Source organism: Haliotis rufescens, unplaced genomic scaffold (assembly GCF_023055435.1).
Source record: "Haliotis rufescens isolate VD_foot unplaced genomic scaffold, xgHalRufe1.0.p SCAF_12, whole genome shotgun sequence".
NCBI lineage: Eukaryota > Metazoa > Mollusca > Gastropoda > Lepetellida > Haliotidae > Haliotis > Haliotis rufescens.
The window spans coordinates 5,423,574-5,448,785 of NW_025963802.1; the positions used below are offsets into that span (position 1 = coordinate 5,423,574).

Genomic DNA, 25,212 nt, shown 5'->3' on the forward strand with positions numbered 1-25,212 from the left:
GTTTAAGGATTGCTTATATAGTAATTTTGAGATTTTAAGATTTTGAATGAATGCCAGGTGTGGGTAGGGGGCGAACTGAGGGAGCTGTGTGTGGTGGGTGGTTTGTTAGTTTATGTGATTTTGGTTTTATTAGTTTATTTGGGGTTTAAATGCAACTAATTAGTCCTGTTTTAATAAAGTATATGCATTAGGCTTTGAATTTTTCTAATTTATTTTGTGGATTTAGAATTGATTCTAGAGTAAGTGCAGTATTAAGATATAGGGTGGTTTGTAGTGTGGTTCGGTGTGTTTGGTAGTGTGTGCAGTGAATGAGTACGTTTTCTGGTTTTTCTTGTTGTTTGCAGTGTGGGCAGGTTCCTGTCGCGTGTAGTTTAGCTATTTTGAGGTGGTTATTTAGTTTGGTGTAGCCTGTTTGTAGTTTAGTGATTATTCTATCGATTTTTGTGGATGGGTGTAGTATTTTTGGTTTAGTTAGGGGTTTTTAAGAACTTTTTTGATTTGGCTATTTGAGTTTAGGTATATATTTTGCCATTTTTGTGATTTTTTGTTTAGTGGCACTTTTAATTTCTGATTTTGAGATAGGTAGGTTTAAGCTTATTTCTGGGAGTTTAAGGGATAATTTGGCTGCTTTATCGGCTATTTAACTGGTTATTTTCGCGCGTTGACGTTTTATATTTCAGTTATGATGAAACCAGTGTCCTTTGTCTTATTAGTATTTCTACAGACACCATTCAGCGAATCAATTGCCAACCTGATGTCAGTGTCTTGACACGTGGCGTATGTTCCCGTGTGGGGTCAAGGTGAACAATTACCTTGTCTTTCAAATTCAGCGCATTAATTGCCAACCTGATGTCAGTGTCTTGACACGTGGAATATGTTCCCGTGTGTGGTCAAGGTGAACAATTACCTTGTCTTTCAAATTCAGCGCATTAATTGCCAACCTGATGACAGTGTCTTGAGACATGGCATATGTTCCCGTGTTCGGTCAAGGTGACCAATTACCCTGTCTTTCAAATTCAGCGCATTAATTGCCAACCTGTTGTCAGTGTCTTATTTCAGGTATTTCCGGGTTGGGTTGAGAAGTGAGAGGCGCAGCTGTTAATTAATGCTAAGATTGAAGGGGAGATAAGTATCATAATAAGAGTGTATCATAAGATAAGAGTGTATGAAGAGTGAATATGGGGATGAGTTTATCTCATTTCCCGTATGTATACATTAATTATTCTGTTTCAGTTTATATATACTGTATTCTTAACCTTGCCTTGAACAAACCAGCGTGGATGAGCACTGTCATCAACAGCAGTTTATCAACAACTGTAGACGGTAACCTTTGAAAAGTCGTGGGGGACGGCGTCAGTACTGAAACTGAGCACCATGTCGTATCTCCATGGTTCGTTTTGGATCTTCTTGAACAATATGAAGTTCATAACGTTACCATTTTCCTTGGTCTAATTTAAGGCATTATGTGGCTGAATTTTGCAAAGCATACCATGTCTGTCAAATGTTTGGGAAACCTAATCCGAAAATCCTAACAGTTTGCGCTGTGCCTCCTACCGTTGTGACCCTCCCCGGTTAAGATGTCAGCTTGTACACAAAACAGCATGATAATTTCTTAAACAACATTGTCCAGTGATGGAAATAAAAATAACAAACAGCAGATGTTGTTGGGTACCTTGTATTCATTGCCGTGTAAGTATTGACATTTAATATTTAATCATTATTCCCGATTATTTTAGCGACGTGCATACACGTGTGTGTGTACGTGTGTACGCGCGCGTGCGTGCGTGCCTGCGTGTGTGTGTGTGTGTGTGTGTGTGTGTGTGCGCGCGCGCTTGCGTGTGTGGCTGCTTGTACTAGTCCGGACAGATGCCGATTTTATAGCGCTAGTCCACTAAGATACTATGCCGCAGTTTAACATTAATACCCCATTCAGACACAGTATACTGACTGCGAGCCGACCAGTCCTTGTTTTAGTCCCTCAATGCCGAGCATCAGACGGCGTAACAACAAGTACCATCTTTTGACCAAACTAACAACCCGTCCAGTGTTACCACAGTGTCTTTATTCTTATCATGATATGCTGCACGCGATTTCCAAACTTTGCAGGCTAACCGTGCACGAGACAAATGGTGCATCTCGAACTATGGATCTATGATGTCACATGTAATGTGTTCATGAGTGTCGGTTCATACAACATACCAGTGTGTTCGTTTGTGCATCGAACCAATCAAATATTTCTTGAATATGAGTAATTTTTCACATATCAACCAACATATATGGTATTCATGTTTCTTTTGTCGGTGAGTATATATTTCAAGTTTTATGCAAGTAATAACGATGTTGTATATATTTTTATCGGGCATGTCAAATGTCACATGCTGCCTTGGTTTGTCTAGTATGATTTTATTCATAAATCTCTCGAACAACACAGGGGATTTGTTGTGTTGGTGTCAGACTGAAGAGGGCGTAAAATCAATGTTAAACGGTGGTGGTGATATGTGTACACGCTGCATGTAAACAATGCTGTCATGACGAAAACATGAAAGTTCTTGAAAATATATTGTTTGCATTCATTGGTACTTCCATTTCATCCAGCACCAAAATGGCACATTCGCGATCTCGCATTCCGGAACTTTGGGCATATTTAGCTCTTTTCTTAAGGTCGAGATCGCGAGAATGTCACTTACATTATTTCATACATATTTTTACTTTCAGCGTCACCTTGAGATAACGACTGACACTGACGATTTGGGACGTTGCTGATGCTGTAGACCCTCGTTGCCCTGGCCGGGATTCCATGATTTACAGATTGCTGTGATGAACTGGGATATTTCTAAATGTGGCGTTAAACAATAAACAATGAAACAAAATCCGTTGTGAGAAAATTAATATAGTCGAGATAACATACTTCCGGGTCACGCTAAGAATAAAGCGAATTGGACATAACCCTGAACTCGCGAGTGTCATGACCTTGTGAAATATAACAATGCATTTCTGTTGATGTGTCCGTCTTCGTGATAGAGCTGGCTTAATTTATATAAGGGGCATTCACACAGTACAACTAGGTGTATACAATTTGTTTCATGCAACACATTGCATCGTGTAAACAGGCAAGTCGGTCCAACTTTTGACGTATGCAACTTTTTGGACGTGAGTTGTACGAAATAGGACATGCTCTATTTTCATGCGACAAGTTAAAAATTCAATAATATACAACTCCGTTAATTTGCAAAGTCATAGGTTGGCCCAGTACCGCGCAACCGCAATTCTCGCACAGCCTTAACATTTCAAAACTGTAGGTCTGAAAATTAACAGGATTCCAGCGGTAATGTAGCGAATCACAAGCTTTTGGTCAGAGATCTCGCGAGATCCGAGTTGTATGCAACATGCCGCCGTGTTGTATACATCAGTTCGTACAACTTCTTGCATACAACTAATTGCATACAAGTTGTACCAACTGGTTGTACAGCGTGAATGTCCCTTTAGTTAACTTTCGTAAACTTGTTCTGAGTACATGGACAATTAAATCCTCATCAAGCAGGGAGTAATACATGCGCATTACCCTTCTGAAAATTTAAAAATAATGTATTAGACAGAAAAAAACAAAATACAAGAATATACTCATCATTTTAATATATCAGTTGACAATATTCATTCATATTTAAGTCAACTCAAAATAATCTACAGTTACTAAATTATATTGTGATTATATTGTTTTACAAAAATAGCTTGAATTAATTATGGCACAAAATATCATTATTGTTGTTGATATGCTGCACGTGCATTACCCGCGTGGCGTTCACGGCCGATTCCTTCTGTCCGTCCGGTATGTTTATGAATAACTTAAAATTGGAATTTTGAATAAAAAGACCACAGCGCAAAGGTAATTTGTGTTTGAATGATCAACACACGTTAACACTCGCATAATCATTTTATTTATTGACAATGTTTTTTTAATGAAAAACAGGGAATAGGATTTATTGATAACATGCATGAAAATGATTAAATGCATTGCAACATGTCTCATCAAGCACATATTTACGCAGCATTTGACAATATGAACATATGAAACATTACGGTACCGGTTTCTGAAAAGAAATCATCTGAAAATGTCATTGGCTTTACAAAACTAATAAGGATCATGTACTATCACCCTTTAAGCTAGTTGATTTTAAATGTGAAGTAAATATGAACTACATATGAGGGTATGGTGGAATTATTTATGTTATTATGCACATATTTATGTACAAGAACTATGCATTTGCTCTTAGAAAATAACAAAGATGTAATTTCTGGAGGATATAAATTCATTCATTTCTTCATTCATTCATTCATTCATTCATTCATTCATTTATTCACAATACAATGACAGATACATGTATATGTCATTTCAACCTCGCCCAGTCTGCAAGACATATTATGATACACCAAACATATTGTACCATGTTGGGCTGTTGCTGGATCTGTGTGCACATCCTGTTCATATTGTTCCTGCTTCTTCTGCTTCAGCTGAACAGCACCCAGCACTCACTTCGTGACAGTTCTGTTAACAACACATGTCTTCCTGTGTATGATGTCGTCTCGTGCACAAAGAAGGTCATATGTTGATAATTGGAAAATAAAACACATTATTTCGACAAACATGATGAGACCATCTGGGTACAGTCAAACATATCAAGTCAGTCCTGTGAAACATACTTCCCATGATGGTGGCTCTGGCATGATGTTGCCCAATTGCAGGCTCGACCTTATCCACCAGTACAAAGTTCTGGTGAACTCTCCTTCGAGACAGCTTAATATACACCTTACCTTCGGTCCGCGAACCAATCTGCTTCTGTAAGTACTTGAGGGAATACTCTGTAACTACTTGAGACTATCTTCTGTAACCCCCAGTTCAACCAGTTTCATTTGGACTCCTCCGAGGTAGTTGCGATCAGGATAACTGTCATCAGTACTTTGGAACATGAAAAATAATAAGCACCTATTAACATCAGTCCGATCTGTAGCTTCCTTTCCTTGCCTTCAAAAAGTTATTAAATATTTAAAGGAGACAAGATCACGAGTTCCTGCTGTGATGCTGTCGGAGTATAAAAGGTCTCCAGATCCACATTATTTCGTCTGAGTAAGGTATCCACGTTAAACTGCGGCGGGGTATCTCAGTGGGCTAGCATTAGTCCGGACACAAACACACACACACACGCACGCACGCACGCACGCACACACGCACGCATGCATTCATGTATCCCATTTAACCTCACCTGACACGTTTTCGGAAGATTTTAAAGACTAGGATTTGTGTGACTTTGGTTATATTGTGAGTCAGCCTAACGCGGTGTACGATGTACAACTGCTTGTCCTGGCCCAGAAAACATTACTTACAGGCCGCCGTCAAAGAGCAGGTATCTTGTTGATAATATTCATTCAGTCATTCACTATGAAGTTTAAATTGCCAGTGTTTGAACAGTAGTGTGGATGAGTGTATGGATGAGATAGAAACATGCACAGCAGAACAATAAAGTACAGAGAACTGACAACTGCCATATGGTTCGATACTCTATCTTAAATGCAAGTGCACACGAGGTTTGAACTGAAGTATATACTAATTTCGAACGCATAAACCAAGTTTTACAAAAGTCTTGAATCTGATACACTCTATAACAGTTACAACCCACAGGACTCGAAACATCTCGAGATGACAGTGACATGTACATTCAACAAAAAAATGTGTTTACTTAGGATTTACGACTTTCATCTTCTTGTGATGGATGCAGTATTTCAGCAAATAGAGTCCAAGAGGGTCGTGGTAAATCTGGAAGGTCAGTTTCCTCTTCCAGGCGACCTTCAGCAAAGCCAGCACCTTCTGCCCCTCGGAAGTGTTGGGCAGGTAGGCAGTGAATGTTTCACCATGATACTCGGTTCCAGGTTTTGGGTGTCCCTCCTGTTACACAAAAATGGCGTTCATACTGTTATCTAGATTAGATGCAGTTTGTTTCCTGTATAAATTTGGTCTACTGGTAGAGCGTCCATCTGGGTTCTATCCCCGGCCGCGTCATACCAAAAGACGTTAAAAGATTATACTTGTTGTTACCCTGCCTAGCGCTCGGCATTAAGGGGCTTAAACAATGACTGGACCGTTCGGAGTCAGTATACTGTGTCTGAGTGGGGTATTCATGTTAAACTGCGGCATAGTATCTTAGTGGACTAGCGCTATAAAATCGGCATCAGTCCGGACTAGTACAAGCAGCCACACATACGCGCGCACACACACACACACACACACGCACACACACGCACGCACGCACACACACACACACACACACACACACACACACACACACACACACACACACACACACACGCATGTCGCTATATACAATAATCTTGGACGAGACATTAAACCCCATTTAAACTCACTTATATGAATTTTAAAAAATATTTTAAAAACCCAATGCATACTTTTATCTTTTCCACTAGCGTTCCGAATGCATAAAAACCCCGATAAACAATGTTTCAAATTGATTTTTATTTATTGCATTTGTTTGTTTTGATACGTCATTTGCATGATATTATAATAAAATAAATACTCGTTCAACTTTTGTCTTGTGATGATGCTGATTACGTGAGTGAAAATATAGGAGACTGTCAGCAAACAATGGTGCGGGTGAATTATATATATGCTTCAAGACATAAGTTTGACCTTTAAAACTTTGTTTGGAAATCTCCATGACCTATGTGCGAACTGTATCGAGCAATCCTGAAGTGTTAAAACGTTACGAACATAACACCATAAAAGTGCCAACATAAGAGATCCGCCGATATTTGGAATATACCCCTCCCAGCCGCTACATGAAACACTATTTCCAAAGTACAAAACAGATAATTTTCATGATCGACATTATCGTCATCAATTAAATTGTCCGTCGCCTGAATGAACATTTCTAAGTTCACTTGTAACCTTCTTGAACACTAAAAGTGTGTTTATTATCATGTTTAAACAAGATGACTCACAGTTTGAATTCCGTCCTGAAATACGTATTTTATCTCAATGGTGTCATGTAACCTGTTGCCTGGCAGCCCGTCAGGGATGACTGTTGTAATCATTTCTCCAGGCGGCATGTTTCCGGTTTTGCACACGGGACACATCCGTTGTTCTTTGACGAAAAGACCGGCTTCGCAGATAGTGTGCCCACACTGAAGGGTCGTAGGTTCCTTCCGTGTCGGACATGTCTTGCAAGTTTCACTCTCCAAAGCTTCCGCTTTCTGTTTAAAATATTGCAGCAGTTCCTTCTTCCCAATGGACTCTGAGGCTGCATCACACACTTTGTTCATAAGGGACATCAAACCATGTTTGTCTGAAATCAATGAAATATGGTGAAGTTATTGAGTATGAGTGAGTATGTTGTGTTTAACGCCGCTTTATTACGGTTATATCGCGTCGTGTCAGCTTAATGTGGGAGGAAAACCCGAAGTGATGCAGGTCTCAGACGTTTATCACTTCGGTGAAACCCACGAGTACGGGTATGGTGCTGACAAACCTAGAAACATAATCAGGGCGAACCGGGATTCGAACACACAATCATAGGTTTCTGGCGTGCCCAAGGGACGCAACTCTGCACAGCGAATCGCGGCGCCTTAGACGACTGGGCCACCCTTGCCCCCTATTGAGTATGTAAACCTGTACGATATATAGAAAATACATTTGACATTATAAAACACTTTTGAAATATACCAAACTATATTTAATATAGATATTATTTTCTATTTGCTTAAGTGCATTGATGGCCATGCCTACGTATAAATGGCTACAGGTATATCATAAAAGCGATCACACCCTTTCCATGATCATGCGAATCTCCGCAAATTGTACCATTGAACGATTCCGTCTATATCATAAGCATACGTCTATACGTTCTTTTTATTAGGAATCACTATCAAATGGTGAAATAATCATTTTTCATACCTCTTCTTTATCTTTGATATTCCCATGTAAGATTCTGTCTATATCATAAGCATACGTCTATACGTTCTTTTTATTGGGAATCACTATCGAATGGTGAAATAATCATTTTTCATACGACTTCTTTATCTTTGATATTCCCTTGTACGATTCCGACTATATCATAAGCAAACGCCCATACGTTCTTTTTATTAGGAATCACTATCAAATGGTGAAATAATCCTTTTTTATACCTCTTCTTTATCTTTGATATTCCCATGTAAGATTCTGTCTATATCATAAACATACGTCTATACGTTTTTTTGTATTGATAATCACTATTCAATAGTTAAATAATCATAACTATGACCTCTCTTATATCTTTGATGTTCTAGTAAACAAAAATGGTAGTGATTGCTATTATCAGTCTTAAGTTTGTTTAGGCGGGAGATTCGGTCGTCTGGGAATTTTCAAAAAGTTCAGTCTGGACATTTTTCTATAAATCTTAAATTGTGAAACTGTGATCCATAAACTGTAGAGCTCTGCCAGGATATGCCCGTCATTGGTTTGAATAACAGATCACATACGATTTAGGTCATTAGTTTGACCGGACATATATTGGTATATGTAAAGGCTATGCCCGTCCCCCCCCCCCCCCCCCCCCTCATTAAGCTGACACACCCTGATATGACTGAAATACCGTTCAAAGCGGCATTGAACTCAACGTAATAGCTGTATGGAAGTTTGAGAACAATATAGAAGATCAGTCTGTAAGCCATTTTAATATATAGTTTACACTTGTTATTTTCATGATTATGTACTTGAGTACTCATTACCACTTTTGGGGCGGTCGGGTAGCTTAGTGGTTAAAGCGTTCGCTCGTCACGCCAAAGACCCGGGTTCGATTCCAGACATGCGTACAATGTGTGAAGCCCATTTCTGGTGTCCCCCGACGTGATGTGGAATATTGCTAAAAGCGGCGTAAAACCATAATCACTTACTCACTCACTATTACCACTATGATCACGAAAAACCTTATTAAAGTTGTCTCCTGCTTCAAAATGTACTCCTGTTAAATGATAATCACATAATATTACCGCTATGGTGAGTGGAATCTGTAGATGTTGTAACACCTCCAACTTCTGAAAGTAATGTCTGAATAAGGGATCCATTCAAATGAATAAAGGTGACACCAGCTTCGTCGGATTCTGGTTGGCACTGATCCTGACCAAGTGAAACTTCAAGGGCCTTTTTGATGGATGGGTACATCTGGAGTAAAGCCACAACGTCAGCTCTTTCTTTTGCCTGTGTGAAGTATGACATCTTCGACTCTATCATCGATAAGGACGAGTTTGCTGCTTCAATATTCTTTTCAGCCATGGACATCATGCTCTTACTTCTTTTATCGATTACTTCATATATTTGTCCCTCTCTCTTCTTTATGACACATTCCAAACTGGCAAGGAATTGAGACGCACAGGATTTTGCAGTTTCTGTTGATTGTTTGAATGTTCGTTTACGATTTTCCTCAGTCATTATCATATTTCTTAGTCGTCCTGCATGCCCCTGTACAATCTGTATAGCTGTTTCAAGTTCCTGAGTTCGCATTTTTGCTACATCCTCCAGTTTCTCGAAAGTGTGGCCTTTATGATCTAGATTTGAACAAGAAAGGCAACACACTGTGTCATCAGTGATACAGAAGAACTCCAATAGATGCATCTTGTGCTGAGGACAGAAATGACTCTTTACAACTGGTCTCGGCAGATGTTGTACTGAGTTGTGTAGAGATGTGATGATGTGATCACGTGTAAGCCTATGACGTCTATGTACAGACGTGCATTCTTTGCACAGGTTTAGAGAGCAGTCCTGACAGGTCGACTCCGCCTTATTCCCATCTGAACAATCTATGCAAAGTGCATATTCTTCTTCCGCCGTTTCAAGACACTCAACAAGCTTATATCTGACACAATCTAAGGGCACTGATTTTGCATTTCCGGATACCTTTTGCACCTGACGACATAGAGGACAGGTGACCTGACTTTTGCCCTCCTTGGCCAGGAGCTGTTCGAGGCACTGGGCACAGACAGCATGGAGACAGGAGTGAAGCAGGAGAGGACGTCGTTCTGTTTGGTTAAAATGTTCCAAACAAACGGGGCATTCCAGAAACGTTTCTTTCAGATATGTAATGTCAATTTTTTCTTTCGGCTCAGACATACTGGAAACACTGTAAAATATAACACCAATAAACATCAATAAATGGTGGATACAGTATTCCAGATAACGAAGTTAATGCTCACTATATATTGTACAGGGTCTTTAACACAATCGTTAAATCCGTCTTAAACACCGTCTTTTGCCTGTGTGGTTTATCATTTCTTCATATAACAGTCAAAAGGTTTCTTGTGAATCTACGATATAGTCTGTGAAGTGTTTGCTTTGTACTGCCTTTACCTACATTTCGTACAAATCAATTTGGGTCAAAAGCATGCTTCTGTTCAAATAATGGCATGTATCTTTCCAAACATGCCAAAAAATCCCCCCTATATATTCCTCTTAGGTCATTCAGTTTGTGTTGCTGTAAGTTACAGAACATGCCAGAGTAAATTTTAAAATGATGCAGTGTCCAGAAAATGTAAGTTCATGTTTTTTCGTAATATCGTTGTTTGTCAGGATTACCACTTACCTAAATCTGTCAACGTATTCCTATGTTACACTCAAACACAGACACGCCTTGTGCATACATCCACTTTGTACGATGTACATGCTGAAGGAGGAACGTATTTAACCGCTAAGCGTAGGCAGCCCTGACCGGCCAACATTTCCTGTTTGAATTAAGGATAACATGTCAACACACGCTTCAAGAGATAACTTATCGTCGATCCCCTGGCTGGGTTTCACAAAACGAGGAAAACGTTAACGATCTGTGTTACTTTGGGCCTGCGCCTCTACCATTAAGCTGATACATAAAAATAATTTTATTTTAATAACTCATATACTTTATAAAGCAACATTTAACCTAAATGGCACCATGACTTTGAAAAATTGGCAAATGCTTGATTCCAATTGTATGTGTTTTTTAAAATCACAATAAACATTTCTGTTTGAAGAGATCATTTGACAAGTGCCTCACCGCGAGGCATTATTCATAGAAGAGTTTTCTTTCTCAATTGTTTTTTTAATTTTTAAATAAGGATATTTCAGTTGTACATGTATGTTACAAAATGCAGAGTTGTAACAACAAAGATGGTTACTCTTATTCAATAAAAAGACAAGAATCAAAACCCTTTGATTGTACGAGCATGTTATGAGCACGTGTTTATGAATCACTATGAAATAGTGATGATACGAAAGGTGAGCGTATTCTGCCACCGGTGGCACAGGTGTAACCTTTTTGAGCAAGGGTCGTTTGACGTTCTGTGAAATGTTATTTCCGCAGACTGGAGATCCTTAATTATTGCTCGACATGAAGGAAAAGTTGACTACTTTAAAGTTGAAGTCATCCCTCTTGTCATACAGTCATGTGGGTTTTTGTCACTCTGATTCTTCATGCATAGATCTAAATGTGAAACAAATGAAGCGGTTTCAGTGGTCTCTTGTATTTCTTCTTCAGGTGGGTACATCAGTAGAAAGGGATTGGCTTTTTGGCCGTCATTGAACGATATCAGATTATTGTATACTGGGAGCTTAAGTTATATTTCTTGGCCAAATTACCTTTGCCAATCCGAGCAGAAATTCTTATTCATATGCATAACAAAAGCTCGTATGGCATGGAAGTCAACTGAGAGAACATATTTAGAGTTTAATAGACAAATCAGGGAATAAATAAAAGCGACCAAACCGGTACCCATTCCATATTTATAAGAAACCTTAGCCAAGAGCACAGTCGATTGTAAGAATCCGATTATATGATGAGCATGTGTAATGAATCACTGTCAGTTCCGATCAGGATACAATGACCTCATGTTCTATTAAAGTAAATCTTATGGAACGACATCTGTGCATGTTGTACCGTGAGGAGTGTAGAAGATTACCTTTATGCTAATGTGTACATGTAACAGGAATTGTGAACTAGGCCTGTCAATTCCGTCAATAAACGTATTACAAATTGTATCACAATGAGCCTTGTGACATCACCACATTAGAACAAAGCCTTGCAGCACTCTTTGCTAAATGGCTATCGTCGGTGTTTTCTGAATGCGAAAAAATTCCGCTGTGATACAAAAATACATACTACACGTTTAGTTCCAAATTCATTGTAGACCTGAAGACAACATAGCTTTACATGAATAACACGGTTGACCTAACGGCCCATCAGGGTGAAACAACTGAGCACAAGATTGAATTGCATGTCGTGTGTATTATTGTCGGAACATATCACACATCTCTTTGTTTAAAGGGCGGTCGGGTAGCTTAGTGGTTAAAGCGTTCGCTCGTCACGCCGAAGACCCTTTATTTGTAATAAAGTTGTTGTAATACGGCTGTTATCTTGCTTCGTGGTGTATTACAACACCTTTATTACAAATAAAGGTAATTTGTTAGCCGTGATATTGCTGGAATATTGCTAAATGCGGCGTAAAACCACACTCACTCACTCTCTTTGTTAAACAGCAACATAATGCTTTGTGAACCCCTGACACATTTGACGGACCTGTGACTCAGCGACATGTTTCACGGACTTCCGCATCATGCCCTTCATATTATGTTCGCCCAATAGGAAACACGAACACGGAAAGGAATGTGTGACACAACGAAACATAAAACACCGAATATTGCATATTGTGTTACAATTGTTTTAAGTGATATGGATGTGTGCTCGATCGAGTGGATACCTGTAGGATCTATGATACAGTTGAATCCCAGGTGTGTGGAATGTTATAACCCACTGATATGTCAAGTCGCACTTCAGGCCAGTCACCGTACGGCTGTAATCTTGCTTCGTGTCGTATTACAACAGCGATTGATTGAGAGTGTTGGGTTGAGTATTTAAGTTCTATCACGGCGTTTCAGTTTAATGTGGTAGGAAATAATACATATATTCTATGCATGGCGTGTGAGCTCCATACAACACTGCACATGGAAATATCATTTCGATAAACACATGGGCAGTGGAGTATGGTGCTCACAAGTCATGCATATATTATATAATTTCCTACCACATTAAACTGAAATATATATATAATTTCCTACCACATTAAACTGAAATATATATATAATTTCCTACCACATTAAACTGAAATATATATATAATTTCCTACCACATTAAACTGAAATACTGTTCCAAGCGATGCTCAACCCAACATTCTACATTTTAGGCCTGATATAGGATTCTAACCAACGATCATCTAACTAGGCATCACAGCATCACTTTGCACATCGAATTGCGGAAACTGCGTAAACCGTGCCCCGTAAAATATCAACATCCTAATTCATACTTGCCCAGGGTTGGGTAGTGTGAGGAGAGGGAGAGTGAGGTGATGTGAAGGGGGGTTCAACGTCACGTTCAAGATAAGTGCACTTATAACGTACCGTGTGTGTGTGTGTGTGTGTGCGAGTGCGTGTGAACTCAGTTCAGTCCGCAACAGTGATGCAGTGTAACAAGTAACATTTTTTAACGTCTTCCGGTAATCTAACAACCGACCTTCCTCTCTCCGGGGCCACGTTCTTTCCACTAGACTACGGATGTGGTCCAAAGGTGTCGTAGCTGTAGTAATTGATGTATGTCACATGATGGTATTTCATAGCTTCCATTTAGATGTGTATTACAGAAATGCGATTTTTACTAAACTTCTGACAAAAGGCATTTATTGAAAGGTTGTCTTCTTCAGCAGTTCTAATGATGTGATTTATGCTGATCAGTGCAAGGCTCAATACATTAAGATCAAGTGTCAGTGTAGTTTACGTAGTGTAGACTACGGAAACCATAAATGATCCTTACATGGGCATATATGTACGAAGACCATTAATGTCTTTCCTTTAATTGATTGCAAAGTGCCACCACAATTCTTATCATCGAAGGAATGAATTGTATCATTTTAATACCATATGCATTAAAGAACAAAGCTCAATCACACTTAGTTAACTGATAAAATGGAGTGACAAATATCAAACTCATTGTAAATATAGGCATATACGTAGCAGTTTTATTCAGAATACAAGTCATCCGTTAATGACAAATCAGTGCCAATGTAAGACATACAAAACGGTTCTGAGCCTAAAAATACAACTACCTTGAATCTACGCAATATTCTGCTTTCAGAAGTAAATATAATATTACTGTACATCAGTATTGCCCTTCTTAATATTCACAAGTTAAAATCTCCATGGTCAACTGTAACCAAATATAAATATGCATGTCGCAACAATACTGTTAAGAGTGAATAGTTTTGACAAATAATTTCATAGAAAATCTTGTCACTGGTCAGTTAAAAGTCAACCAATTTTCAAAATAAACAATGCATGAGATGAGTGACAGAAACAGAAATTGATTCAAGGTGCTACATCATTTCATGAAAATGAAAAATAAAACAAAATTACCTACTTCTTGTTAGATATCATAAAGATATGCGCCTCAACACAAGGTTGTTACCCGTGCAAGGTTTTGTGAAGAGATACTCGACAAAACTTAGTGTATTGTTATTTCTAAAGACAAAAGGTAAACAGGACAGATGTTCCAATTATTTGTCACTGAATGAATACAAATCATGTAATTTAGAATAGGAGCGTCTATGTAAGTGAGTGAGTTAGTTGAGTCTAACGGCCGTATTTCAATGATATCATGGCGTGTCAACTTGATGTGGAAGAAGAGCACGAAGTGATGCAGGTCTTGAATGATAATCACTTTGGTGAAACCAGCGACCACGGGTATGGTGCTGACTTACATACAAACATATTCAGAGCGAGAACATAGCTTCTCACACTAAACAAGCATTGTCTTGTGTATTAGGTAATTAAATCATCAAATAGGTTATCCCAAAGGCATGGACACCTTCTGCAAATATAAGACCACTGATAGTTGATATTTCGTATCTAAACAACATAAAGTGTTAGAGAAATTAAGCTAAAGTAGTTTGATTACAATTAAATAACGTAAACAGCAAAACGTGTGTTGATTGCGCTGACTCAAGCATCTTAAGCATGTTAAGTCCATATCATTTCTACGAGTAGTTAACTTTGTTGCTGTTAATGTAGCAAATGAAAGAAAATAGCAAGTACATATCCACACAAAAGGTAACAAAACTCAATAACAACGTATATAAAAAAAATATCAGTAAGATAAACTAATGCTACATATATGTATTTCACAATGTACACAATTCAAGCGTCTCTTCTAAACTACAGTTGCTCCCGGTAAGAAACCAAATGATAAGATTTGGTGCATCATAAATACAAATTTGATGATAACTTAAATCGTGTAAAGAATAATATTTCCCACTCTGCATGTTTAAATATTGTTGAAACTAGTGACTATAATCAACTGCAGTAATCTGCATGTATCTGATGTGCGGGGAACTCTCTGTTGGTCACAGTGGTTAACCATTGGGAAACATTAGAGGAAGCAAGCTTCCAATCCTTGAGTTGAAACATACATTGATACAAGTACAATGAAAAGACCCGAAGGTTTCTTTTGATAGAGTATATTTCATGTGTCGACTGAAATATCATGTTTCTCTCGTCGACAATATCTCCGTTCCCCTCGTCACGAGATGAGAGAAACAAGACATTTCACGAGACTCATGGAATATTCTATTTATTATATACTTTTTGAGTAGTTGTTAAAATTAAATTATTTTATTACAAATGTATAATCTTGAAACGTAGATTCTCTCTACCCACGATAGACGGACGGTTCTCCAACCCTTGTATTTGCGACTAAAACAATAGTTTCGTGTTTGCAAAATCTTAATTTTTTTTAACAAAGTAACCACAATTATTTAGATCTAGAGTCACGAAAATTCTCTATCACACATATAGAGATAATTATATACAAAATCAACTCTAACTAAAAACTATTCTGCAGTGAAATATCGAGTGTTATGTTCACTGCAATGAAAATATAATTTTTCTCAACTTCGTAAAACTCCGTCTTTCGCGCTGAAGTATATGATAGAGTATATTTCTCGAAAGGAAACAACTATGAAAATAAGCTTAATAGATCAGTTCACGCCCAGTTAATACCATACAATCATTGCAAAATAGAAATTTCTGTTTGCCACTTGATTACACCGCTCTACAATCATCTGAATAAAGAAGCAAAAATAATGAATTGTGACTTTTATCAGGCTAATAATTGTGATGGAGCATGCGCGCACGCACGCACACTCACTGGTCTAGAATCCCGTCAAGACTTGGACAACAACATGCGACATAACTGTTCCATGAGGCTTGCGCGTCTTTGTTAAGGTGAGCCTTATTCAGAGAGTGTCTGCACGCCTGTTGTCAAGGTTGTTCTCTCTGGTCTGGTTATTGCAGGTCCGCTTCTGTCACTCCGAGTGACTTCAGTGATTCTTGGACTCTTCTCAGGTAGTCTGGATCAGGGTAAAAATTGCTGAAACAATGCCAGTACATCATGTATCAGTTAAACTTAAAAACATTATAAGACATGTGTTTGTGTCAGTGAGGGAACTACATAATTACTTTCATTTTTCAACTAAGTAATCCACGTCCAAAGAGAACACATCCTTTGTATTGATACTCCACATCCACCGTTCTGACATATATATCACTGTGCTGTTGTCTTAAACTTGTAAAATTAGAACTTTGCTTTGTAATACAGTGCAGTAATGAATAAACCTTTAAGCTCATCGGGCAGATATATGTACCTTGAATGTTGGACTGACGTCCCGCCCATTACACATGGAAAAACCTATGTTCATAAAAACGTTTTAATTTAAAATTCTGTTTCTTCAAAACATACTACAATATCTCGCTATTTTACTAAAGAAGTTGTAGCCAACACCTGTTTTCCTCCGAGTCGCGTGAAGCTGCCTGGTAAGCCCAAAGCCTGTTAAAAGAATCACACTTTATCAAGAGACACAGGTGTTTTATTTTTTAAGCATTTTCTAAAATCACATAAATTACCAGAATGCAGAAACAACAACTGGGAATGTATTTAATGTTAAAATTATTTTTCATTATCTCGACGTCCACGTATATGCATGTACTGACTATAATTCATTTACTGTTGATTACCATTTTAGACTTTATTTCTTTGTGAAACTTTGTATGCCGTACTGGTAGCTTTTGCTATTCGGATGGGTTCTTTAATAATTGTTTTACATTTTTTTCTATTTCTAAGGCAATATCATGTTGAACGTATGTTCAAAGAGGGTTTCATTTTCCGGGGCGTAACTCATTAACCAATCACTATCTCTTGAAGATAATTTGTAAGCGCATCAGATACTGTATACCCCTGTTGGATTTACAGGTGCAAATAGGTCCACAGCAACCAGTTATTGTTTTGAGAGGCCAATAAATAGATCGGGGGGTGTCAGACTTGTAGACTTGGTTGATTGTGTGACATCGAGCCCTGATAGAGCGGGCTGTTGCTCATGATGCAGTCTTACTAAAACTAACAAGAAGAGCATCAGACGTTAATTCTGGAATTATTTAATTCTTTGGCTATTTTGTTATGGAAAATGAATGGAATTTTAAAATAATACTCATAACATTGATATCAAAAAAGTACTGTTATTTTCAATCATCTTAATTTATATTTACAATTGAATTACTAACTGGAATCATGAGGCATATGACATACTTTTGCGATTTTATGCACATATTTAAAAGGGCGAGTGATGCCTTTGTTTTCTTATCTGTTGTCGGAGACATCTGCACTTTATACACATTAAGGCAATTACACCGGGGTATGGTGACACACAATCAACCAAGTCTTCGAGCCTGACCACCCGATCCATTTAGTGGCCTCCAACGTGGAATACCACGAGTTTTGGAAGTGGATATAAGAAAATAAAACATACAAGTAGCGTACTTTAATAAATACATCTCAGGTGTTACATGACCATGTCATTCGGGGACTTCTGGTATGGGCATATATTTGATTTAATTCTTAGTTATTTCACGAATCACGACATGATTTGACTGCAGCTATAATACACAGATATACATGTTCGTCCAGGAACACCTGACAAATAAAGCGTGCACACTTTTTTTCTTATTAAAGTCATTTTTGTTCTTGTGAAATGAAGGGTGAGTTAATTATGGATTGAAATCCCTGTTTATGATTAAGGCTGTTTTACTCCTGGCCTTTAGGACTGGCATTCACGATTCTAACTAACTGATTAAATCACATTTAACTGTCCCTGATCATAATCAAAAACTTAATCTTCTATACTTGTGCATATAAACAAATCTGTATATGGTGTGTTACATTAGAGAGATGAATGGTTAACGTAAACCTTTGGTAGATGTTTGGTGAAAATTGCTTCTTCGTTTTGTGAGGAATCCGAAAGATCAAAGTGGGACTCCGAATGATCAAAGTGGGATTCCAAAGGCCCGCCTCGATCGTGAACGTGAGCTTCCTCTCCCAGGCCACCTCCAGCAGAGCCAGCACCTTCTGACCTTCTGGACTGTTGGGCAGGTAGGCGGTGAATTCTCCTCCATTATACCTGACTCCTGGTCTGGGATGCCCCTTCTGTCACACAAGATCTCACTGAATGTATTCCCTGTGTGTATTATAATGACAAGCGAGAGCAAATAGATAACCAGCTATCAGTATACATCCCATATCCTGCATATCCACCTCGTGGATGGATGGTGCCTGGAAGTATAATCACTTCTTATCGCTTATTGAAAACACATCTTTTTATATATGTTAGATTATTTGATTATTTGGCAAGCATTACCATTACCATTACCATTCTTACATGACATAGTACTGATCATCATCTCTCAAGGAACGTGGAATGAATTAGATACATTGATATTTGATTCATATGTGATAACATTATGCTTACTTGTGCAAACAAAGGGAATGTGTTTCTTATTTAAAACAATTTGAAGCAATCTCATTAAAATCAGACCTTAGTTCTCGCTACCGCTAAACAAAGATCTGAGAAAATCCCATTAGGGGTCACGTCAGACCGACCCTTGACCGACCAATGGAGTGACCAATCAGAAGGCAGCTTTCTTGTGATTTACGGCACTTATTTCGAATTGGCGACTATGCTTCGAAACATATTTTGACAAATTCTCGATTACAAATTTGAAACCTGAACAAAAGAACATTCTCGAATGGCTAATAGATGGTCTAGATTGTATGGAATCAGTCGTTAAACCCGTTACTATCGTTCGGAATACTCCATGTTAAAGTTTTCGAGGTTACATGATTAGAAATCCCATTCCGACTGTCACTTTCATGATCTGGTAAGCGACGCTCTGATTGGTCGGATGAAAGGTCGTTCTGACGTGACCCCTAATGGGATGTCTTCAGATCTTTGTTTAGCGGCAGCGAGAACTAAGATCTGATTTTAATGAGATTGAATTTGAAGAGTCTTCAAGGCTAAACAGTAACTATATATATGAAGGCAATAGTGAAAGTTTAAAAAACTAAAGATGATTCATTGATTGACGCTTTGAACGGTATTTCGATCATATCACGGCGTATCTTCTTGATAATGGAGGAAAACCCCTCGTGATACAGGTCCTAGGTGTTTACCTATTTGGTGAACACCAAGAGCAGTCAGTGTGATGTCGACATATCTAGGACGACACCATCATAATTAGGGTCAACATGTGATTCAAATCTCCGATCATAGGTTCCTGGGGCTCAGTTAAACTCTGAACAAAACATTGCGGCGCTTTAAAACAGACTGTCATGCGATAAAACAGCGGTACTGCTGTTAAACAGCTTGAGTTGGCGTGCAACAGGGCGAGTTTGCGATGAGATAGACCAATAGCATGATGCGACAGTGCGACAGAACGTTTACAGTTCTAAAGCATCGCTATGACACATTATCTAAATATGGTGATATCAAGTAATAACATTACATCTTGGTATTTACATTACAGGCTTTGTTCAATACTACAACACAAACATACGATTCTAAGACACTAAAATTTAACCTTTACACATATACCTAGTACATCTCAAAGGTAAAATTAAAGAATGTAAAGTTAAGTGCGCTGTTTGCTTTTTCAAATGTCTTGGAAGGGTATGATAGTAATACATGTAGGTAGGCATTAATATTATCTGTATTTCTTTCTTCTTACCGGGCGTGCCGTTTGGGTAACCTAGTGGTTAAAGCGTTCGCTCGTCACGCCGAAGGCCCGGGTTCGAGGCACTAATTGGGTACAATTTCTGGAAGACCGTTTCTGGTGTCCCCCGCCGAGATACTGCTGGAATATTGCTAAAAGCGGCGTAAAACTATACTCACTCGCTAACTTATCGACCATCACCAAGGAGGTGTGTGTCTGCGCGCACGTGCGTGCGTGCATGCGTGCGCGTGTGTGTGTGTCGAGGGCCAGGCGGGATAACACCATGTACCACCGTTTAACGTTTTGGTATGACATGGTCGGGAATCGAACCACCAACGATCTATCCACTAGACCAAGGAGGCGGTCACCAAATAGAAGAAAACACTCCTCTACAGAGTTTGAAATTACACTGTGCTACATCTTATGCAGTAACATCATTTATTTCGAATAACGTACTTTACTACTGCATTGTCATTCTGTCGCTTTCTACCATTCTCTCACTATCACACTATGGCTCTATCACATTGTCATTAAATGGCGTTTTCGCAATACAGCGTTGTATACTCTCTTATTCTAAGCGATGACGTTTTGACCTCGTTTATGGGGCCTACAGTACAGTACAAAATGTAAGAGAAAACAGTGCCGTACACACTCAACTTTATGTTCATAATACATTTCTTAAATATGAATTGTCACCAATAGTATCAGAAACTGAAATCTCAGTCATATTGAATAAACTAATGATAAAAGGCGTTCAATACCCTGTTACCAACAGGTTCCTATCCCGCCTGTCTTCTCACACGTATGCCACTGCAATAGGGTTAACTGATTGATGAAGGTTATTGTCACAGCCTTATTTTTGACCTATTAAAATGAAATATAACAAATTTGTTTATTTGTTTGTCACAATGCATAGTAACCGATGAATGAGGATAAATACTGAACATAAATGAAAGTCACAAGTGTCCGAATCATAAAATGAATAGTCACTTACACAATGCCACGCATCGCTTGTACGGGCGGTGTACCATTTCTATGAATGTGTAACGCCCTATGAAGGCATTCACATACACATGTATACAGTGGAGAAATATTTATTCCTAAGTATTTTTATTTCATAACCCTATCAAACATACTTAAGTTGAAATAGAAATAATCACAAGTGTTTTTCTGTTTTATATATGAAAACGTTAGAATATATGTTCAAATATTTTTGTCCTGAGCCAGGATGGGTTTACTAATACAATATGAGTACGGTTACAAGGTTACTATATAAATCACCCACTTGTGTTCATATCCTGTCCGAACGAAACTATTTCGCCGTACCTTATTATGTGATATAACGATAATGAAATACTGGGAACGCCCTGTCGCATCGCAATATCACTTAGTCCTTCGTTACATCCAAGCTCTGGGCACTATTAACAACGTCAATCGAGATGAACTCACAATAAACCAATGCCCCTTCTCGACTGTTCATAAAAACACTCAATGAATATGAAGTCATTGTCGTAATGAACATATAACTCAAATGATTGCAGGTAACAACTTGTAACATTTTGTTTGTTTTCGGGTTCATAAGGAATGTCACTTAACGAGAGTGAGACAATACCGAACTTACAGACTGAATTCCATTCTCAAAACTGTATGTTATCTGTATGGTGTGGTGTTGCTCATAGCCAGGTAGACGGTCAGGGATAGCATGTGTCTCCATCACCCCGGGAGGCATGTTTCCAGTTATTACTTTGTAGCAGGTTTTACACACAGGACAATGGTCTTGCACACTGAGTACCTGGTCAATGCAGCTCTTACAGAAACAGTGTCCACACTGTATCTTCTTTGCTTCTACGATCTGATTCAGGCAGATGGTGCACCATTCTCGTTCGGTGGTGAAGGTTTTCTCTTGAAAATGTTTCATCAGTTCATTCTTGCTTTTGAATTTTAAAGCAGCATCAAATACTTCATCCAAACACTGTAGAAGTTGATTCTTTCCTGAAAAGAGGGAAATAAAGTATTGTATGAAGTTTATATCTTTACAAGGTGAGGTTAGCTAGAATTGGGTTTTACATCGCATTCAAGATAAGCATATCATGCACTAAACTAGCAACGTGCATGAACGTGTGTATGTCGCTGCTTGTACTAGTCAGGAATCAGGTCAGTTTTATAGTGTTTGGCCGTTGATCATCATGAGATACCATGCCTCAGTTTAACATAGATATACCCCACACAGATACTTTACTAGCTCCGAGAAGACCTGTCCTTATTTTATCTCCTTCTTGCCGACCGCCAGGATAGACAACCATCTTTTGAAGTTTTTCAGGACTATGCAACCTGGGGATCGAACCCCGACCCCCGCTCTCCTGATGGACGGTAATACCATTGCAAAACATTATTATATTATGATCATCGAAAAACAACAACCGTGTTAATCATATTGTATTTGGCTACACTAATTTCGAATACATGCATGAGCTATAGACCCACGAAATATATTCACCTTTGAGACCGTCGATAGTATATCATAGTATATCATCCACTACAAACAATGTGTTGCTAGTTCGTGACAATATTCGGTGAAATAGGAGAAAGTGTTTGTTCGTGCACTAGCGGCAGGTTTGCTATTACAACCTTGACAACGTGTAACAATGATAAACACACAAGGAAACCAAACTGCCATTAACTAATACGAGGGTATGGATAATCTCACGACAGTCGGTGTGTCTACCTTTCTGGGTGTCAGTAGACTCTCTCACGCATCCAATTTCTGACACTAATGTTTCCACAATGTGTCCATTTGTGGGACTAAATGTCACAACTTCCGGTGCCGTTGGTCGACCTTGTCTTTGTCCAACAGCTGATGCTTCCAGACTTCTCTTGATTGCAGGATACATCTGCAGCATTTCCACGACGTCAGCCTTGGTTCTTGCTTGTGTGAAGTACGTTTCAGTTGAGTCCATGACAGCAAGAGTCTGGTCTATCGCTGCTACTTTCTTCTTAGACAGAGACAGCATTGTGCTACTTCTTTGGTCTATGTCTTGGTCCAAATGTGCTTTTCTTTTATTGATAATACTTGTCAAACTTGTACAGTATGTGCTCACATCGGATTTGGCCTTTCTCTGAGCCTGCATGATTGCATGTTGACGTTTTTCTTCACACAGTCGCCTCTGACGCAGTTGTTGGGCATTTGCTTGGACTGCCCGCATCGATGTTTCCAATTCCCCTTGTATTTTTTTAGCAGCTTTTTCGAGTTTCTGGAAGTCATGGCCTTTATGTTCCAGAACTGTGCAAGAAATACAACAGAGGATTTCATCAGTAGCACAATAGAACTCCAACTGGTGTTTTGGGTGATGAGTGCAGAAATGACCCTTGCCAAACGTGTTCAGGGGCTGTTCTAGTACATCACTCAAGGATATGATTGGATGGTCGTTTGTAAGTCGATGACGTCTGTGTACGTATGTGCAATCCTTACAGAGATATACTGAACACTCCTGACACTTTGACTCCGCTGTACTTCCTTCGGGGCAGTCTGTGCACGGAACTTTTCTTTCATTCTTGATCTGCACAAAATCCACAAGTTTCGCTCTGACCGGATCCACGGGCAATATGTCAGCCTTCCCTGGGACCTTGTGGACCTGGCGACATAGAGGACATGTGATCTGACCTTTCCCCTCCTTCGTGAGCAGCTGTTGAAGACACTGTGTACAGAAGGCATGGAAGCAGGAGTGGAGGAGACGGGGACGTCGGTCTGTCTGGTTGAAATGTTCAACACACACAGGACACTCCAGGAATGTGTCTTTGAGGGCACTCATGTCCACCTTCGCCTGCGGTTCAGACATTCTGGCGAAAGTGGAAAGACCATTATAAAGGATAGATACATGTAACTTAATATCTAGAAATGGACCTTTCCTTTATGTCGAGCAATATTCCAGCAGCTCCAGTCTTTGGTGTCTACATTTAAGGACAGTTTCGGATACAACCGCGCTCTTTCTTAAATATTTCAAAGAGCGTCAAACGACACTTGCTCAAGTTGTTTAATACCATTAGGGACTGACCATTTGATATTCGGTGTGTATGTGAGGTGTGGGTTAGGGTTGGGGTTCGTGGGGGGTCTGTGTGTGTGGGTGTGGTGTGGTGTGTGGGGTGGGTGTGGGTGTCTGTGTTTGTGGGTGTGGGTGAGGTGTGGGCTGGGGGTGGATGTGTGTGTGTGTGTGTGTGTGTGTGTGCGTGTTTGTGTGGTGTGTGGGTGTGGGGTGTGTGTGTGGGGGGGGGATGTGGCTGTTGGGCTGTGGGATGTGAGTAGGGGTGTTGGGGTGGGTGTGTTGATGTGTATGTGTGTGGGGGGGGGGGGGGGGGGGCGTGCTAGTTCTATTTTTTAAAAATAGTTTACTGTGACATATTTATTCGGCATTCGTCATATAGCTGGAATAGTGCTGTTTATTGCGCTAAACCAACAATTATAAATACGACATAAGATGATGCAAGCCACAATATGTATGAGTGATAATTAAAAGAAAAGATTCGAACTATTCAGAAGAAATCATGCTTGAACAACACAACATGCAAAGTAATAACATGTAATGCTTGACAATTGTCTGTCATGAAACTAGAACAGCAAGACGTTCCTGGTTTTACTTTCGGTTTACACATACTGGACTTTGGGTCCTGGGGATGATAAGTACCTGGTACAGTCTGTGCTATTATTATGTGTGGTTTGCAAAAAAGAACTATGGGTTATGTATCGGGTTGATTTCAGAGAATGTACGTATAACATTTTGAATTTCCATCTCTATTGATACCAACCTCAGTAAACCGTTATAACAATCAAACCGACGTGTAGAGTTTCACTGTGGAAAGGATCGTTATCACTGTTATCTTGCAGAAGGGGAGGTAATCCTAACGAGAACACAATAACATCAGTGGAGATCCGCAACTACTGATGGTTGTCTTGTGTAAAAAGGGTGGTAATTGAAGCGTTCGGTATAGGTGTTATCTTCAAATAGAAGAAAATAAGTGAAACCACACGCCTTAGACTTGACATCGTGTTGAAAACAGCTGGGGAATAC

The 25,212-nt window shown here is 39.1% G+C and overlaps 2 protein-coding genes across 2 annotated transcripts; both read right to left on the reverse strand.

The window, feature by feature from the left end:
* Window positions 1-4,718: 4,718 nt before the first annotated feature.
* Window positions 4,719-10,713, reverse strand: LOC124141267 (E3 ubiquitin-protein ligase TRIM71-like). Its single transcript, XM_046509236.2, has 5 exons — window positions 10,620-10,713; window positions 9,034-10,160; window positions 7,009-7,352; window positions 5,733-5,938; window positions 4,719-4,954 (listed from the first exon to the last, which is right to left on the reverse strand). The coding sequence occupies exons 2-5, from the start codon at window positions 10,148-10,150 to the stop codon at window positions 4,864-4,866; spliced, it is 1,758 nt and encodes a 585-aa protein (XP_046365192.2). The 5' UTR covers window positions 10,151-10,160; window positions 10,620-10,713; the 3' UTR covers window positions 4,719-4,863.
* Window positions 10,714-14,044: 3,331 nt separating this feature from the next.
* LOC124141265 (tripartite motif-containing protein 45-like) lies at window positions 14,045-25,025 on the reverse strand. The gene is made up of 6 exons (XM_046509235.2): window positions 24,950-25,025; window positions 22,875-23,986; window positions 21,771-22,141; window positions 18,352-18,587; window positions 16,893-16,937; window positions 14,045-16,481 (listed from the first exon to the last, which is right to left on the reverse strand). Exons 2-6 carry the CDS (start codon window positions 23,983-23,985, stop codon window positions 16,397-16,399), a joined length of 1,848 nt encoding a protein of 615 aa, XP_046365191.2. The 5' UTR covers window position 23,986; window positions 24,950-25,025; the 3' UTR covers window positions 14,045-16,396.
* Between the last annotated feature and the right edge of the window lie 187 nt (window positions 25,026-25,212).

What these genes read in the sequence shown, in the direction of transcription:
- LOC124141265 (XM_046509235.2), bottom strand. Translation starts at nt 23,985, where the DNA reads ATGTCTGAACCGCAGGCGAAGGTGGACATGAGTGCCCTCAAAGACACA. An exon ending in TTGAGAATGGAATTCAGTCT is followed by an intron (nt 18,588 to 21,770) that starts GTAAGTTCGGTA and finishes CTTGTGTGACAG; the next exon opens with AAGGGGCATCCCAGACCAGG. An exon ending in TCACCAAACATCTACCAAAG is followed by an intron (nt 16,938 to 18,351) that starts GTTTACGTTAAC and finishes TTCTTTTAACAG; the next exon opens with GCTTTGGGCTTACCAGGCAG.
- LOC124141267 (XM_046509236.2), bottom strand. Translation starts at nt 10,150, where the DNA reads ATGTCTGAGCCGAAAGAAAAAATTGACATTACATATCTGAAAGAAACG. An exon ending in AGATTCCACTCACCATAGCG is followed by an intron (nt 7,353 to 9,033) that starts GTAATATTATGT and finishes CATTGATTTCAG; the next exon opens with ACAAACATGGTTTGATGTCC. An exon ending in TTCAGGACGGAATTCAAACT is followed by an intron (nt 5,939 to 7,008) that starts GTGAGTCATCTT and finishes TTTGTGTAACAG; the next exon opens with GAGGGACACCCAAAACCTGG.